This window comes from Lethenteron reissneri, chromosome 51, assembly GCF_015708825.2.
Source record: "Lethenteron reissneri isolate LAM-NWPU_2019-01 chromosome 51, ASM1570882v1, whole genome shotgun sequence".
In the NCBI taxonomy this organism is placed as follows: Eukaryota; Metazoa; Chordata; class Hyperoartia; order Petromyzontiformes; family Petromyzontidae; genus Lethenteron; species Lethenteron reissneri.
Genome location: NC_083829.1, coordinates 6,999,403 through 7,019,094, shown reverse-complemented (window position 1 = coordinate 7,019,094; position 19,692 = coordinate 6,999,403). Strand labels below are relative to the sequence as shown.

The 19,692-nt window shown below is 45.7% G+C and overlaps 2 protein-coding genes across 4 annotated transcripts in view; both read left to right on the top strand.

Annotated features, from left to right (window-relative positions):
* The window catches only part of LOC133355410 (uncharacterized), a 76,909-nt gene extending 65,620 nt beyond the window's left edge, over window positions 1-11,289 (top strand). For all 3 annotated transcript variants that reach the window (XM_061572692.1, XM_061572691.1, XM_061572690.1), the window contains one exon: window positions 238-11,289. In XM_061572692.1, coding sequence (XP_061428676.1) covers window positions 238-329 — 92 coding nt within the window. In that variant the 3' untranslated portion in view covers window positions 330-11,289. The remainder of the gene's footprint in view (window positions 1-237) is intronic.
* Window positions 11,290-17,788: 6,499 nt separating this feature from the next.
* Window positions 17,789-19,692, top strand: part of HUWE1 (HECT, UBA and WWE domain containing E3 ubiquitin protein ligase 1) — a 94,376-nt gene continuing 92,472 nt past the window's right edge. Inside the window, 1 exon segment of the mRNA XM_061572886.1 lies at window positions 17,789-17,883. The gene's annotated coding sequence lies outside the window, so the exon portion shown is untranslated.

Below are 19,692 nucleotides of genomic sequence, written 5' to 3'. Positions count from 1 at the left end.
TGGTATTGTCTTGTTTCCCATCGTTCTGTTCACCACACGTCGTTGAGTTTGCCTGTTGCACTCCTGGCTGCAATGTCCTCCATTTGGCTTATATTTGTAGCACTTCACAAATAGAAATGTTATTGATGTTTTTTTTTACTCCCAAATTGCATTCCAGTCGTGTTATCAACTCCATATCTGATGATCGCATTGATGGTGATAATGACGATGACGACGATGTTTCGTCCATCTCCACAGGGTTGAAACGTCCTAAGAAAGGGATGGCGACTGCAAAACAGCGTCTGGGGAAAATCCTCAAACTCCACAAGAACGGCCGCATGCTGCTGTGAGCGACGGGGGGCGCCAAACCTCGCGCGGACGCTTCTGCACATTCAGGGCTTTGCTACGATCACGTCGCACCGCTGTGACTCACTTTGAGAAATGGTTTTCTTTGTCATCGTTTGTGTATTTTGTCTTGTTTCTCCGTTTTGTACTTAACGAACTCGAATTATTATTTTTTTAGTTGTGCCGTCAATTACGGAAGAGGTGTGCGCGATGAATTGAATCGGTTCGAGTGAAGTGGATTGAATTTAATTTATGGAGCTGCTTGCAGTTTTCAGTCTCTGGGGTCTATTTGGTGCTGTGGAATTGTCTGGATCGGACGAGATCACGGGTTTTAAACCGGGTCTTCCGATCCCTTCTCAACCTATTGCCTGAATAATTGTTGCTCTGGCTTTGGTGCTAATTGTAGAAGAGATGATTTCAATTGCGGTACTCCTGCCTGGTCGCTGTGGGGGGTTGTGGGTGGGGGGGGGGTACAGCTCCGGCAGGTGAGCGCTCTGCTCCCGCTCGTCTCAATGTGCACGTTAAAAATAAATGCACTGCGTTACCCGGTGTGCAAGAGAGGAGGAGGGAACCGAGCTTAGATACTCGCACATGAAAGTGCTTTTTGAAGCTGGTGAACAACCACGAGCAGAAAAAGCAATCTTTTAACGCGAGAGCTGACACAGAAAAAGTACCGTTCGTCATTATTTTACACTAAAATCCCACCATGGGAGGGCTGCGATTTGCACTCGCGCGATCGTGGGGGGTGGGCGCGCTGTGAGGCACGTCCACGGCGAAGCAAAACTCGACCTCACACGGAGTGAGGAAGGGGGTCCCACGTTTGCCGCGCCGCTCGAACCGGATCTGGCGTGACTGCCAGGCTATGCCGGCGCCGCTGCGAGATAACGGTTGGGAGCAGTCTCGTCTAAAATCCAGCACGTGTGCACGTTTTTGTTTATTTTGTTTGTGGCATCCAGTTTTATTCCGCGTTTGTCAGAAAAAGGGGGGAAATAACACGCGATGCGACGAGTAAGGTAAACGCAAAATGCGGATCGCACGAATGCACGACACGTCCATGTTGGAAACTCATTCTCGGAACCGGTGATTTTTTTTTTCCCCTCGTTATCTTCGACGAAGTGCTCAGGTCTTAAAACACTCGTTTTTCACGTTGGACGCTGCTTTGGTTTTTGTTTTGAAAGTCGTCGACCGAAGTTTCTCAGAGTTGACGTTTGTCTGGGGTAGAACCGCGGTGATGCTTGCGTTACTTCTCAACCCGGTCACTCTGCCCGCACGCACGTCCGTCAACGGGCTTACCCACCTTGAGATATGTCCCTAGTTTTTCTTCCACGTTTCCCCGTTTTAAAGGGCAGGTTTTGCCCCCTTACAAACTGGGAAGCGAGTTCTGGAGTCTTCTCAATGGAGCGGGGACTGATATTTGAGAACCATGAACCAGAAAAACTAAATATTCAAGACTGCTTCCACTTGAAACGCGTGCCACAGAGCCGTAACCGATCCATTTCGGGCACCACTGTGTTGCAAAATGGTAAGTGTGGCTCAAACGCTTTGCATTCTTAAGCTCTCGTGACAATACACGCAGCGGAATCATGCGTGTCGGTATAGATGCTGAGCTCTCTGATGCGTTTTCGGATTGTACCGTGCGATGTTTGGCATGGTGTCTTGGCATTTTGCGTCGCGTGCTGAGAACTTCTTAAAGAACTGAATTCAGTTCCTGAAGAAGCTTCCCAGCACAGTTGCAAAAAAACTTTTGCAAACGCAGAGATGCCATGAGACTGACCGCACTGTAAGGAAACAACAAACGCATCCAACCGTTGGATCAAATTTCCATTCTAAATCGTGACAAGTCATGGAATTGGCGAGGACATTAATTGTTCCTCCCCTACCAAGCGGCTTTCACACGGAATGCCGAGGCTGACGTGCGTGCGGAGTTGGGCGATGTCGAGGAGGTACGCAAATGCATCGACCCCGAAATGTTCAGAATTATTGGGGTTTTATTTTCCTTTTGTTGCAGCTGGCTGAACAAGCCAAAAAAATCACGTCTGAATCAATCACCACGGTGGCTCTTTGGTTGTAAATACACGTTGTAATTCTAATCTTAATGCGGAACAAACCTTTTTATATATAAACACAGTGATGATCATAATGATGGCGTAGGGGAAGAAATAAACTGTGGGAAGTTACGGAGAAGAGCATGTTTTACAGCACAACAGACCATTGCTCAGATTCTAAGCTGTGCAGGTGGAAAACCGATTGTTGAATTTAGGTAAAACCCCTGTAGGGGGACGTTTGGTGGATTTCGCTCCTCGGTTATTAATTCAGGTTTGCCATGTGTACATACTTGTTACTAAATTGCCAGTAGGGTTGCATTGTAGGGACCCCTGTTTGCCCTGTTAGTGTTATTTATCTGTTGGGACAATTTATTTGTAAATACCTAATCGAGAAATTTTCAATTTCCGACCGGATTTATTTATTAAGATTTTTTTTGTTTGATATTTTTTTTTGTAATGGCTGTCTTGGCTTTTTTTTTATTTTCTCTACGTTGAATTTGTGTCCATGTGGTTTTTTGGGTCGTTTTGTCTCGTTACGTATGATGCCCGTGTCGGTCTCATCTCGGTGCTTGTGCGGGCGCACTATTTAATAATAATAATAAGATGATGTATAAAGCAAACACAACAACGGAAAAAGGATGATGGAATTTTGTAGAAGCGGACGATTTTATTAAATTCACAAAACAGTATTTTTTTTTCTTAACCCGCGAACGAACACACGAACAAATAATTATTGCGGCGGGGTCCTCGGCTCAGGGACAGCGGCGGACCCTCGTGAGGGGCGCGAGGGAGCTCAGGTCTTTTCTCGCTGGGGACTTGAAGAGGGGGGGGGGGGGGCCCCGGCGAGCCCCTGCCGCACCACCTAGGGGAGCGAGCGTGTGTTTCAGTTGTTGGGAGCGTTCGGTTTGGAGCTGTTGTGTGCCGCGACTTGGTGCCCAGCCGTCAAACACTTACCCACACGCCCAACTGCCCAGCCAGTCGGCTACCCGCACCCCCATCCATTCACTTATCCCTACCCACTCTACTTCCTCTCATACCCACTAAAATATCCACTTACCTACTCATTCTATATCCACTTTAATCTACACACTTCCCCACGAAGCAACCTTCACATTCACATAGCCACTCGATGTATTCGCGCACCTGAGTAGACACTTGTATTCAGACCAGCCCATGCACTTATCTGCTTGCCTATCTGCCCACTCACCATCCATTCGTGCACCCATCCTCTCGCCGATTGCCCTGCCTATATACTCATACACTCACATTAATCCACCTATCACTCACCTATATGTCTACTGCAGCGACTCGCCCTACCCATGTACCCACCAACCCATCTAATTTATTACCAAACTATTCACTTTCCCAGCCACTCAACCCACTTACATGCCCATTCACCCATTTACACCACCTTCCACTAACCTACCTGCCTGTCTCCCCATTCGCACGCCTCTCCAACCCACTCACCTGCTTCCAAGCCCAGCAATGAGGGAATGTCGCTCGCTCTCAGGACCTCACTCGGCCACTCGTCTATGCAACGCCAGGCGGGGGCGGTGGTGCAGCCCCCCACCCACCCACCAACCCCCTTCCCGCCCCAGAAGGGCAGAGCCCACCGCCCCTGGCCCAACGCTCGACAGCAAAAAAAACCCACAACAGCAGCGTTCCGGAACGTACGACCTAAACATGTCTTGTCTTATGCCGTCTGTTAATTCCTTACAATTTACATGGTGCAGGGAGGGAGAAATGTATTCGACGATGGCAGTGGCCAGTTGCATAAAACACCTTCAGTGACATTGTATATCACTCGTTTTGCATTGTTGTGGCACACTGGTTAAAGTATATACAAGCCAAAACTCTTGTCCGTCCACACACATAAATAAAATGTTCTTATCCATCGGCCCATCGGCTTTGCAGACCAACACTCTCCGACCAACATTTGAAGCAAACAATCTCTGGACCCGTTTCGACATTATGGGTCTCGTCAGCCGTCAGGCTGGCTAATGTTCACCTTGTTTCTGTTTAATTGGTGCAAGTTAAGGGTGAAAAAGGGTATTTTATGCAACTGCCCACACGCGACATCCCAAGCTGTTACGGTTGGCTGAGGCAAAAAAAAGTGGTTTTAAGTCGAGAGGGTTTCCCTGTGGCTAAACTGCCACAGGGTAACGCTTGGCCCATTTGAAACTCGCTGGTAAAAAGGTGGTGGTGGGTGTTTTTGGGGGCTGATGAGTCACAATGTATTAATAATTACATGTGAGCATAACACTGGAGCCTTTAATGCGATAGAAAATAAATATTTCCATTTGCGTGATCATAAGTTCTTCCACGTGTAATGCCCCATTTTGGTTTTTTAATTGGTACACCGGGAGTGCCAGGTTTTTCTGATGGTATTTTTTTGTAGTTGTGCAACATGGTTAGACCGACCGTTTGCACATCTGCAACATAGACATAGGGCTCCATTAACTGATGGGCGATATATTTATTCGCCGTTTTTTTTTTTTGCGACAACATACTCATGCATGGAAATGGTGTAAATGTATTAAGGTGGTGGTTGTGGTAAGATGTCAATCTGGCTCCGTGTCTTTTCCTCAAACAAGACCAAGGCTCCGATCATCTCAATTAAAGGCTCCGAGCCAGTGATCACCATTTCACAATCATATGGCAGGCTTCGGTCAACAGAACAAATCACTGCTGGCCTCCCGCAAGTGGTATTTCATTTAGCTCTCAACCTCTGATTGCGTCGAATACTTTCCCCACAGCTCTATCCACCTCGGGCGTAAAACGGCCTGCCCTCTGGTTTTAGTTGCAATGTAATATGGGGACAATTTTTTTTATTCGCGCCATTACAACAAGGCTCTCACGAAGGTGCTACGTTTCACAGATGGGTGTAGTCTGCAAGTAGAGGGCATTGTTGCTACGTGTTTTAAATCCATTTTTAAGTAATTGGCGCGTGTGTATCTGGCTCCAGTTTCCATTCATGTGGCAATGAGGCTCCATCAGCCCCCACCCTATCCCTCCAACCTGTATTTCCGACCTCGTTGCACTGTTCGTATGCGGCCACGGAGCGGGGGGACGTTTCGAGGTAACACAAAACCCAAAGGACAAGCAGCTCTTACCTTCTAGGTACCCGCTAGGGATGTTCTCAAATTTCGAATTAATCTGAAAAGTCCAAACAAATTGGCTCTGGTACGAAATTTCGGATCATCAGAAATTTGACATCACAGAAATGTGACGTTATAAGATGTGACATCGCTAAAATTCCACCGCAGGAAGTAATGTCCACGCAAGGAACGTTTTGTGTCATTGGGCAATGCCACTATTGTCGGCGCTAAAAGACGTACACATTTGACATAAATGTAAATGATACAAAATGCAAAAGCGATCCGAATTTTTCCTTAAATTCAAAACATTAAATATTTTCATCCGGATCTCATCAATAATACACACCGAGGCTGTGTGTCCCATCCTGTCCGGCACAAGTTTGAAGCTTCATAATGAAATACACATTTAAAATCACGATTTGGACATGCTGTCAGTGCTGCAGTGACGTTGCTGCATTGACGCTACAAATAATGCAATTGACTATCAAGTATTTTTCTGGGTAACGAAGCTTCAAACTCATGTTAGCCTGGCACACGCAGACTTGGCAAATTATTTAATAGATGAGCGCTGTTCTTTGGCTTCCTTGAACGATGGAGTCCGTGACGAGATGCGCGTCGGGGCAGGCGGTGCTATAAATGAGAAAGTGGTGCTATGATGGCGAGTGATGCACTGGTGATGCCACATTAAGGGGTGAGCTTTGGCCATAAGTCTTGTATTTTCCTAGTGCCCAGCTTTATCTTAAACCCTGGTCAATACTCTTGCCCAAGTCTGCATGTGTATGTGACATGAACACTACTAACTCTTACCCCAATACTAGCATTAGTCATCGCTTTGTCCTAACTAGCTTCCTGACTGCTCACTTTATTTCTGGCATAAACTATATCGCAGCTCATAACCTAACATCCTATCCCCTAATTGTACCCTCATCCTTATTTATAACCACAAGTCATTACCCTAGCAACTCCAGCACATATTCATCTATCAACTATCGCAAACACTAAACCACATCGAATGTGTCCACCGGTGAGTCTTTGCCCTGTGTGGATATAGTTTGTGGGTGCAGACCAGATAGTTTGCTTGTTGGTACCATCTGAATTGGCAAAACTGTAGTGCTATAGTTACTTAATTACGTGATATTTTCATATCAATTACAAGGTAGACCATAATTTAGACTTTTGGAAAGTTGAACTTGACGGTAAAAAATATGCAATCGCACATTGCCAGATAAATAACATGGACACTGTTGAAAGAAACGGAGCAAAAACTTAGAAGTGCGCCAAGAAGCCTCGGGAGATGCACGAGTAGCACATGGATTAGGATCACAGATGTGAATCCGAGACACCGGTGGCTGTTGAGACGAGTGGACCTGGACAGAGCACGTCGCTCGAAGTGATGATGGCCGGTGGTGTGGTCGTGGACTTTTCTCTCCCCAGGTGTGACCCTTTTGAAACGGCCGAGGTCAATAGCTGGTGACAGTCGAGAAACGGCAGGCCGAACACATCACCCTATGATAGATCAATATGAAGGGATTAATGAAGGTAAATAGCTTTTAAAGGCTTAAAGCATATCATGATTACATACTAGCAGCATTCATAATCTGTATTTAGACTGGAGGAATCCGATGAGCTATGAAGCACTTTTTTTCGCAGATGTCATGATACTGTCATGAAAAAAAACAAGTGCAAATTAACGCATTAGGCAGAAACATTTTGGAAACCGTTTCATTCAATCTTTCATTCATTATAGACGATCGTTTAATCTGGATTATCCGTATACTGCATAAGCCGGGCCACGTTGGTCCATGTCCATCTACATTATTGTGGATCAATGAGCATTCTGTGAGCTCGGCACTGGATTCATTTTGTTTCAGCATACGTAGCAAGGTGTAAGCGCACTAAAATTCATGGCAGATCTCTTGATAGCTTTGAAAAAAAAAACTTGGACACATTTAGGTATCCCTGTCGGAAGGTATCCAGATTTAAAGTCGAGGTCACATGTCTTGTTACATTGATAGGGCAGAAAGAATGGAAGACAGGACCTCATGTGGTCTGATCTATAAACAGATGTATAGATCACGCAGCATCAATTATGGGCAATGAAGGTGGGTGTCATAAGTTAGGGAGTTCGTGAAGTTAAGACATTTCTGAACAAGAAACCTAACTTCGATATGTAACTTCTTTGTGAGGATTTGTACGTGTGCTGAATGTCAGGTGTGAGTTCAGCCAGATGGCCCCAGATATTTCGCAGGATTTAACTTTTTCCATTGTAGAGCCGCAAATGGTTTTTCAAGATATTGTGGCAAACGTTTGGGTATCATATGGAACATGTGGCTAAGAAAAGATAAGCGTTTGGTTTTGTGTTGAGCAGAAGTTTTGAGGAGATAAGGTCCCTTTGGCGTCTATTAGAATCCAGTCAAAACTACTGGAAATTTTTATAGCTCATCGGATTCCTCCAGTATAAATACATTAATTTCATCTCCCAATGAGGCAGGCATGTGTAACATCATTGTCAGCGTAGAAGTGGAGTTTGGAGTATCTTGAGCCAGCATTTTTTCTTTAAATAGAGAACAGCAGGCTCCGTATTAATCCTCGGGAAACTCTTGGAGATTGACTTTTTGAATATGAAACGTTGCTGTCTTTTCTCGAGGTAGTTTGAAAGCCAGCCAAGGGCCTTTTCACCGACTTAATAGTCCGTCATTATTTCAATCTTTGTTACAAAATATGATGATCAAGTTCATTTAGTTTAACCAGGTGAGAACTCAAACAGACCAGGGTAGAGACTTCATTTGCAACGGTGACGTGGTTCGCCAAAATTATCGGACGAATGAAGGCTCTTGAAAAGTTGAATAAAGCAAATCATTCTTATTTTATCTATAAAGCAATATGAATCATTAGATAATATATTAATTATTTGGTTATGTGGAGAGCGGATATGTGAAGGGAACATAATCCCATTGTGTTATATTCTGAATGACGACCATTATTATTTTGTATCATTAATTTAGTTTCTTCGACTACTATGTCCTGGTCTGCAGCCTGACTACTTTGAGTTACATTTGAGTCCTGCCTCTAAATGTGAAATCACTAAATTGACAAAATAGAAAAAACTTTCGACAGTGCTTGGAATGCAACATAGCACGTAGTCATTTGGATTGTTTACTGCATATAGCAATACCCATTTCAAATAATTAGGCACTGAGTTGGATCAAACTGGCAGTGAAAGAGATTGTGCAGAAATTTGAAAGAATCCCATTGGGTGCCGTCCAGGAGAGGATGAACCACCACGGAGATGGAGCGATGACTTCGGTTCATTCGTGAGATTTAATCGTGGCATCAAGCTCATACGTGCCGTAATGCAAGTCAGCGTGTCGGGAGGGAGGCGTGGGGGGGGGCTTCTCCTAGCAGTGGATAGACAATGGCTCTTCATGACGACAGTTTTTCAACTTCAGATGGTACCAATATCAGCTCTGGCTACTGGACTTCATTTGGCGATATTTGTGATGCGAGGCAAGACTCCGGGGTCGTGATGCATTTGCCCCCTGTTTCATCATCGTCTTGGGATGATTACTCTATCCTATCACGGCGCCTTGACCGGTGCCTCTTTCCCCATCGCTAATGCACAGCTCCATTGACGTGTGACGAGTGCGATGGACACTGTGTGTGCGTTTTGTACTGTTAATTCCTGGATTTATTTTAATTGATGACTTGGGCTCTAATGGACCCCGCCACCTATCCTGAGTTAGTGCCGGAAATAGTGTCTTCAAAATGCAGTGTCCAGGTATTACACCATCTGTAGCAATGTTGATGCAGATGATAATTATTTTTAAATTAAATTGATTGCACGGTCGGGTGAGTGTGTGGCACGTTAATCAATTCCGATGTTTGTTTAATTTTAATAGATAACGATCCAACAAAACGAATCTCAATGCAATGCAAAAGATTTTTGGTTTTACAAACTGCATTTATGCTTAAGCCTCTGCCGCAACTTTTGCAATGTTTATTTTTTATCGAGTCGCCGAATTTGTTTTGTGAACTTTATCATTTACAAAGAGAATCGATCACTGCAGTCTTTTGTCACGAACAGCTGCCGCCTGTAATCGACATAGGAGGGGGCGATTCCACGTGCTAGCTGGGAACGTAGGGATTTTGTCCGCAAGGCGGATATCGTCCCCAGCGTCTCACGGTATAGAGAGGGCTCATCAATGCAAACATTCATATCCACTTTTGTACGACATTGACGCAACAGTGTTTCACACAAAAGCCATAAGCGCACTCATTTCCCTCGCGTGCGCGATGAAAGGGCGCCGTCAGGAGGTCTGAAACGGCACACTTTCTCAGTTTTGCCAAGACTCCGTTGGGCTACGTTCACTATCTTAAAGATCCGTTGAAGCGACCCACCCACCCCCTCGTTCACCTGTCTAAAGTTCTATTGAAGTCATTGCCATCGCTGATGTCAGTGTTGGGAACACCCGTTCACTTTCATAGATCTCTAAAAGCCACCTCCGTTCAATATAGTGGTGGCCGCCTTTAACTTGCATCGAGGTGGGGTACGAAGGCGATGTCCGTTCTCTGTCCTCAATATTGGTTACTCAGCCAATCGCTGGAATAGATATCTAAAATGACCTTAATTCACGCTTTTTAGATATTACAAAGGTGACCTCAACGAACTCTGTAAATAGAACTCAGTATTTTTGCATTATTTCCAACCGTTAACGTATGGATACAATTACAATATGGTTATAGTTAGGGTCTAAATGCAAAAAAAAATATTTATGCTTTACAGCAACTATTGAAACGATTATACTTCAACATTGCAAAATCACGGGAGATAGGTTTCTCCCTGCTACACCAGCGGAAAATTCACGGCATAGTAACAACAATACTACTAACAATCGGGAGTAGTACAACAATACTAAATAACGATCGTGAACGCGCGCGACACGCAAGTCGAACACGATCGCAGAGGTCGCTTAAACGGGTCTCTTAAATTATCGTCGGCGAGTCGCCCACAATGCTCGCTCGGCTCGGCTCGCTTGCGAGCGATGCTGAAAGTCACTCGACAGCGTATTCAAGCGGACTCCGGAGAGAGCGCTCTTCCAGTCGAGGAGGCCACGTAGAAGCCGCCGCGCGTACGAATGTCGTCGGTGTCGCGATTACGTTGAGGCCCTCCGCCACCGTCGTCGTCGTCGTCTCTTTTCGGTTTTAACGTTTTTCCTTCGACTCCCCTCCCCCCAATCCCAACAGGGTCGTCCTATAAAACGGCCGCGCTAAGGTGCTAAACGGCTGCGGTGGTTTTGTTTCGTTTTCGTGACTGCGCGTCGTACTGGCAGGAGGAGGATGGGTGGGGGGGACTTGAGAAGATGATGTATTTGGGGTCGAGCGTGGTTGGTTGTGTTTTTTTTTGTTTGGCCCACCGTCTCGGCGTGCACAGAGGCTCTCCCGGCACCCCCCGTTGGTTGGCTGCGTGACTCCGCCGAGACGTCGTGCAGACACTCTGCACCACCCCTCCCTCCCACTGCGTCCTTGTCCGTCCATCCGTCGTGTTTAGGGGGTTTCGTTGATTGAACGTCTTCTGTGACCTGATGGGTGATGGGGGGGGTGGTTATTATTATTGTTGTTATTGTTATTTTTTTCATGTTTGTGGGGGTCTTGATTTAGAGTGTAAACTAGCAGGACTTGAAGTTTCTTAACGATAATTTTAAGAATGTTGTGTGTTGTACAGCTTTCTGTCGATGGAGTGTTTTTGACAGTTGGATAGTGGCAGCTTTAAGAATTTCTTTTGTGGAAAATTTGAATTTTAAATAAATTGGTGGGTGAATGAGCTTCTTTCTCGTTGTATTAAATGATCGACATTAATTGACATGAAATAGCCCATTTCGCTAATGGTTTGGCATCACAAGACAAAAGATCCCCCTATAGCCTTAACGGACTTGGGGCAAGTGCTGTAAGCGAGCACCTATGGAGGTTGGCACGGCACACGAGGGAGTGGGTGGCCAGCACCTTGCCTGGCCGCCTTTGTCTCACACCACACCAGATTTAAGGGTGAGTCTACCTGGCACATACACAGGACAAGTCTATATGACTTTCTTATAGGCTTAATATTTTCCATTGGAAATTGCACAATAGTTTACTGCTTTCATGCTCAGAGCACTCGTGCAACATTTTTGCTCCTCCGTGTTTGTGGATTGCACAGCGTTGTGTGATACCGTTGCATAAATGGCGCAATGTTAACACGAAACAACACATTCCTGCGGAGGGAGCTGGTAGGAACGTTGGGTTGCTCGGTCAATGGCCAGGGTCAACGGCGGCCTGGTGTGTTCCGCAAATATGCCCGACTGTGAGGATGGGCACAAGCCGGCATGAGTAGGTTAAACGTTGAGTTTTATAAGGGCACCACGGGGGGACCAGCCCCTCCCCACCCAGCCCCTCCCCACCCTCCCTTCCCCACCCAGCCCCTCCCTGCACGACGGACGGACACAATAATCCCCTGTGGGCTGGTGGAACCAGTGGGTTCCTTCTAGATTTGAAGCTTTCGTGACTGCAAGGATTCATACTCTTAGGTTTTTTCGGTAAAGTCACGTAGGTAAAAAATAAAATTTAAATTAATACAAGTAATATTTAAAATAAAATAATAAATCACGACGTTTCGGAGGCAACACAAGTCTCCGTCATCAGGTGGGTTCCTACCAGTATTATTTGCGCTTATCAGTGTCGGCCACGGAAAAATGACATGACATATAACCCGCACGAACTGGCGGGCGTGTTCTGTAGAGTAGTGTGACTTGGCTAAATTTGGGCGCAATACTTCATTGTCTTTCTAATCTTGTCGGCAACAGCTGCCAGCGGTGGGTTTTTGTTTTACAAACTCACCCCGACTTAAAACAGTGGCAAGCACGACAGCGTTCAGACATCACAGCACGAACCAAACCTGTTTGATTACAAACCAGCGGGCTAACGACCTCCGACCGTCGCCCCCCATCGTCACGCCTACAGGGGAACACAACGTCACAACCACCGCATGGGGCCGCATGTGGATTACATCACTTCGTTTTATAATGCGGTACGGTTTTTAGTATTGTGTATTACAGCTACGGTAATCGTCAGTGTGTATAATAAAGGGATTTTTTTTGGGGGGGGGGTTAGGTCGCGTAAATGTAAATGTGTCGTAAACCCACCCACGAACAACATCGGTGTGCTGAAGTAGTAACTAATTGGCACTTTTATTTTTCTTTACGTGACAAACCTGACTAATTGGTTGTGTCGGTTGGTGGTGAGTGAACGACACATTTTTATTATGGATAATATTGGTCGCGAAAGCCTACGTGTTAATATTTAGTAAGTATTACAACGTCATTTATGACTTGGATGTCACACCTCACACAAATATAAAACAAGTCCTAAAGTACCAACGGAAAGAAAGAAAACGTACAGCGCTTGTGTGGTGGGTGGGGAGGGGCTGGGTGGGGCTGGGAGGGGTGGGGCTGGGTGGGGAGGGGCTGGTCACCCCGTGGTGCCCTTATAAAACTCAACGTTTAACCTACTCACGCCGGCTTGTGCCTGCCCTCACAGTCGGCCATATTTACGGAATACACCACGCCGCCGTTGACCCTGGCCATTGACCGAGCAACCCAACGTTCCTACCAGCTCCCTCCGCAGGAATGTGTTCCAACACCAAAAATATGAGTGCAATAAAGTACTCCTCGTCGACAAACTAAAAGTCTGCACTGTGAACAACTCGAGTAGCAGTGCGCATCTTCTGCATTCTAATATCGCGCTGGCAAAGAGTAAGGCAAACCCTGCAGTTGTCATCGATCCAGAGCTCTCATCATCATCCCACGTCTCTCAACTGTACAGGACCTCACACCGCCATCTGCGCAACATCTCCCGCCCGCATCCACCGTTTCCTCACCCCAACTACCGCTGAGACCCTGCAGGAATTCATCATCATCATCATCCCAACTCAACTCGCGGAACAACAATCTCTTCCGTGGCCCCTCCACATCGCCTCTCCTCCCCGCATTCACCATCACGAATACTCCGCTGCCAGAGTTCCCGTTCGCACATCTAAACAAGACCACGTGGTTCCAATGCTCCGATCTCTCCACCGGCTCCAGATCAAATGCACGTGGTCGGCATCGCATTCCCTGATTGACCTCATCCAGCAGTGGATTGACGAAACGGGCGGTACATGTGGCTGTTCGTTTCATTATCACATTGTAGTTAAGTGCATTTAATTTATTATCGCAATATACCACTTATATAACACGATCAATTCTCAACGGATAATTAATATATTGATGGATGAATATCATGAACGAGTCTTTTGCCCGTCCAAGGACGGGTGTATTGCAGTAAATCTGAAACTTGCAAGCGAAAAGCAGACCGCGACGTGGTATTAATTGCATGCATTAGTGTGCAATTAGTAAGGCCGCGGTGACACAGACTTGTTTCATTTATAAAGGTTATATATAATCTCTTTTTCATCACGACGTCCTTTTTACTTCGATGTCTCAACAGCGTTACGGAGATCACGTGACGTGAGGGTTCTGCCTTTGTAGTGAGAGTTGTAAGTTGACGCTGGGGAGGGGGGAGGAGGCGCCTCGCCCCCCATGTGGAGTGACGTCATCCGCTAATTATTAATGGCGGGGGGGGGAGTGTCCATTTGGAGTGACGTCACCTGCTCATTATTAATTAGGGGGGCTGTTCGATGTAGAGTGACGTCACTTGCTCATGATATTAGTGAGGGGAGTTCTCCAAATTGAGTGACGTCACCCGCTCATGATTATGAATGAGGGGTGTCCATTTGGAGGACGTCACCTGCTCATGAATATTAATGAGGGGGGCTGGTCGATGTTGAGTGACGTAACGAGCGTTTAGGACATTCCTGGGTGATTATAATAGGTATGTGTCAGATTGGACACTATTTAATAGGGGTCATGCCAGAGCAGAGGATAAAAACCCTTCAGATTATTCAGAAATCTGGAGGGTTTTTATTTTAACCTCTAGCCTGACATGGCCCGCTTTCCTTTGCTCGTGTCAGAAAGGCAGTATCCGTAATTGACTAATCGTCCCAACTCTAATTAACTCTATATGTATAATGACAACATGAGCCATGTGATTAACACTTTAATAATAATTGACTGAATATTCACATTATTATACGGTGATTAGGAAATCTGTAATTATTTTTCCTTTGTGATCCATGTCACGTGATTGGTGACATGGATACATTTTTGTAGTTTTAACACCCGACAATGGTTTTTGTTGCTGAATTAAATTTGTTTTCCTTTTCTCATTTTTGATGCAAAATGAGACTCCTATCCCGCTCTCTGGGGGGCAAAGACAAAGACCCCCCGTATAGCCTGGACAGACTGTTGGGGCAAGCGCTGTAAGCGGGCACCTGTGAAGGCCGGCACGAGGGGGGTGATCTCTTTGGGGCTCCCACCTGATCACACTCACAAACCAACCTCGCACTTTAACCGGTGGGAGGGCCGGCCCCTTCTTCTAAGTAAGTCAAACTCAGTTTTGTACATAGCGCCATTCGACACAAGACCCACACAGCGCTTTACAACATAATCCCAGTGGGGAAAAAACCCTCAAAACCCTCAACATTAAAACTAAGAGGGAAAAACAAAACAACGTCACACAGACGGATAGGCAAGATAAAGTAAATGCGTTTTCAGTTACGAACGGTGCCGAATTATCCTAGTAGCAAAAGTAGCATATGCTACAGACCCCGCGCTAAATGCTCTCTGGCTATCAATTCCTGTTCAGTGATTCTGCACTTGCTCTTACTATAGTACTATACCGCCTTCAACTTTTATGAACGACTGGGTGTTTAAGGTTAGCGATTTGTCGTATTATCTGGCTGTATATCAAATGAATACATACAATTACTTTACTATGCAAGTAAAAAAATAGTTTTCATATTTATGTGTTTTTTTTATTTAGAGCCCCTTTATAACATATGCTACAGGCCCCGCACGAGCTTAATCCGGCACTGGTTACGAACCCTAAAAACCTCGATCGATCTGACGGAGCCATCTCAAACGGACGTGGGACAAGGCGCCTGATTTTCTGAAGGCTCTTTATCAATCCATTGAACGCAGATTTGTCCTTCCGTCAGCAGTGGCGGCCAGCGAGCTATTGCAGGGGCTGCGCCCTGTCACATGATGTAATCATGGGCGGAGTTTGGGTCGGGCGGGGGGGGGGACAATGGGGCAATGCCCCCCACCCCCCAAAATGGATACGTTTCATTTGTTTCCAGTAGTTTGCAATTAAATAATAATGAATCAGATGCACCCGCGATTCCGAATTTGAGTGACAAAACGAACCCCTACCCCCCCCCCAAAAATATAGACGTCAAACTCCGCCTCTGGATATAATGTGTTCGAGCATGGATCGAGCAGAGTTCGAGCTTCGTATAGTTAAACATCTGTCGACGCCTGTTTAATCGAGTTTTTAATCGTTCAAAAAAAATGTAACGACGAGTTGCCAGTATTCCTTAGATGGGGCAAAGCCACGCTTGATTTACTAATATAATGAGCCAAGAATGTCTGTGTGTAACGCGCGTGACGTCACTCCACGTCGACCAGACCCCCTCATTAATAATCATAAACAGGTGGGGTCCTCCCCCCGTCATTAATAATCATGAACGGGTGACGTCAACTCCGCATGAAGAAGGTGGAGCAGAAACGAAAATTTGTTTACGCAAATTAGCTTTTATTTTGACCTTTCTTTATGGAAAGTAAAGCTAATAGAGAAATCAACGCAGCAACTAAAATCACGAGCCAAATAAGTAATATTTAAAAAAAAAATTTTAAACACGCTTTTATGAAATGTACTAGTAATGGCAGAACTCCACGACTCCAGGAAGTGGCCCCGAAGCTTGCCACAACGTAAGGGACCGTGGCCAATTACAGCCAACGTCAGTTGACCGTGGACAATTAGACCCAAGCCGAAACATAATACATAAAAAATAATGTTTAAAAATACTGTATAGATTTTTCTTTATTTCTTATGATGGAATATAGTATTGCGTATTGTCATCAGTGTAACATACGTATACCAAGTTTGCAGTCGATACGACATTGGGAAGTGGGTTAAAATTGAGTTACAAGATTTGAGGATGCAACAACGACAACAGACAGAGTGAGTAAAAAGAAGGCGTGTACAAAGGCTGTGTGTGTGTGTCCCGCGTGTGACGTCACTCCACATGCCCCCCCCTCCCCCCGTCATTAATATTCATGAGCGGTGGATTTTTACACTAACGCAGAAGAACGTCGAGCGAAAATATTTTTTTTACATTAATTCTCTTTAAATTTGACGTTTCTTTATTGTAAGTTAATCAAATAAATAATTCTACGCAGCAACAAAGTTAATTTGGTGCCTATTTTTTATTTCTTCAGCACTTGAAACAAAAGGTAAGTCTATTTTATATATTTAATTTATGATAAAATTATATCTCTCATTCAAATTTATTTCAACCCCAACGAGCGAAAGCAGAAGAAAAAACAGTATCAGAGCAGAGCGTTTGAACAAATTGAAGGTCAGTTAAATGCAGTGCTACAGTGACATGAAGTTAAGTGTTTTATTACTTCGTTTTGTGCAAGAATCACTGCCATTAATACAGTGCTACAGTGAAATGCGGTTAAGTGTTTGATGACATACTTTTGTGCAAGATTCGCTGCCATTAAATTTACACAAGATACAATTAGACCCTGGTAATTTTTTTCGTAAATATTACAGCTTCCGTCCGAGGATGGGCAAACAAGGTAGTATATATGATGTACTTAAATGTATTAACATAATATTAACCTTTGATTTAAGGCTTTCGTGACTGCAGGGATTCATATTCTTGGTTCTTTACTAAAAGAACCAAGAATATGATATTAAGCATTAACATAAAAAAAAACAATTAGTCTAATATAAACCAATAACATAATATAAACCATCAACCTCACGGAAAACAATTATTATAATATGCTACATTAACATAAGATACAACATTTGCATAATAAACATTAGCATAATATAAAACATTAACATAATACATAACTAGTTCTGTCTCGGATTCATGACATGCTGTTATGTTAATGTAGTATATTATAATAATATACAACATTAGCATAATAAACCATTAGCATAATATAAACCATTAACATTTCACATAACTCGTTATGTCTCGGATTCATGACATGCTGTTAACAGCGAACTCGCCCCTCCCCTTACCCCCCCCCCCCACACACAATCTCGCATCCGATTGGCTACTGCAGCATTGACAAGGGGTGCCCCCCCCCCCCACGCACCCACCCGTCGGAGGTTTTTTCTACCTCTGCCCTGACACCACCGCCTCCAATCCGGGCACCCCGCGCGTGTTAACGCGGGGAAACATGGCGGCGACCGCGCGCGTCCAGGCGAGTTGCGGCTCCACCACCACCACCAACCACGACTCTCACCCCCTCCCTCCATGCTCGTGCGACTTTTACAGGAACCTCACTCTCGAGATAATCAAGCCCCCCACTGAATAATCGAGGGGGGCTCTCTGTGTCTCGCTCGCTAAGGGGGTGGGGGGGAGATTCGTTTTGTCTCTCCGGGTCGGGGTCCTCCTCCTCCTCCCCCCGTGGCCGACGCCATTTTTCGCGCGCGGCCCTCGCTCCGCCGCGCCGACGTTCAATTGCTTCTCGCCATGTTTATTTCACGTCTACATTCGGTTTGTGCGTGTGTGGGGAGAGGGTTTTTTTTTGTACCCCTGTGGTTTGTTTGTTGTTGTTTGCTTGAATGGTTTGTGTGCGATTGGAGGCGGCGTTGAGGTGCGAGGTCGTGCACGGGGGGGGGGGGGGGTCGAGGTGGGCGTCTTGAGGCGGCCTGGGGGGCGCTGGGGGCGGTAGAGGCCGCTAGACTAGGCCGAGGCTTCCCCCCCCCCCGCCGCGCTTAGTAAATCAACCCGGTTAGCATTCTCGTTCTAATATATTACTCGGCATGCACTGCCGTGCTGGTGTTGATGTTTAGGGGTGTTTATAGCAACCCTCGTGCGGCGTTTATGCCGCCGGCTTTAGCTGATGGCACGAATCGCGCGGTTCGGGTGCTTTGCCGCCGCCGCTGCCGCCGCTGACCTCGGTAGTGACGCCGAGCGGCGTTTCATTTCTTTCGGAGATTTATCCCAAGTAGTTTAACGTTTGTACTTGGGTGGTGGTGATACTGGTGGTGCGGGGGTTTGTTGCACGTTTTATAATACAACTACGCACGCTTTAAGCGGTCACGTCTTTTTAAACTTTTTGTGTTTGTCGCTTGTGATGGGTTTAAGCGCTGATGACGAGGCCTACACTCGTACACCACCTCCACCACCACCCGGATTCACGTCGTTGTCGAGCTCTCAGTGGCATCTCTCCTTTAATTAGATGCCCAGGAGCTGCTTCGTTTAATTAACGAGTTAATTAGCCGCGCTGCCCTTCCTGCCACCGCGGAGACTTTCGGCGCCTTTTTACTCCGTCTGAGCCGGTGACGGGGAGGTTCGTGACGGACCCACAGGCCCCGCCGCCTCCAATCGAGTTTAGCTTCGTGTTGAGATAATGTCATCATTATGATGATATTAACCGTAGTTAGTAACTGGTTAGTCTCGTGCTATATCTACCATCGGAGATGTTTTTGTTGTTGTACGGCTATTCGCCATTCGGTTAGGCCTTTGTTGAGATTGTGTTACGGTGATAGCACCAAGGCCCAGCCGTCACTCTACGACCATAAACCAGATCAATGAGTCTCGTGTGTTAAGTAAATGTTAGTGTCAGCCAGATCCAGGTATATAATAGCCACAGCCACCGCTCATTGTTGTGCTAATTTAACATTTGAGGGTAAAGTTGCGGCATTGGTCTGACGTACGGGGGGGGGGGAGCCTATTGTGTTCACGTTTAGGACTAAGGCCTCACCAAAGCCCGAGTGCTGCGGTGATGTAATCGGTCAGGTACAGGTTTATGCGGTGTAACCATCGCACTCGTTATTTGACTATTTTCATCATCTTCGTAGCAGGTGTTTAGGCCACGATTCATCATTTGGTTCGTATTTTCACTGGGTTTGTGTTATTGTGTCAGGACCAGGCCCCAACCAAAGCCGTGAACCGCATACACTTTGTTTTGGGCTGATGTCATAATCGGGTATAACCATAGCACTGTTTATTATTAGGCTGTTTTCGTCATCGGGGTTAGTGTTAGGATTATTATTCCTCATTC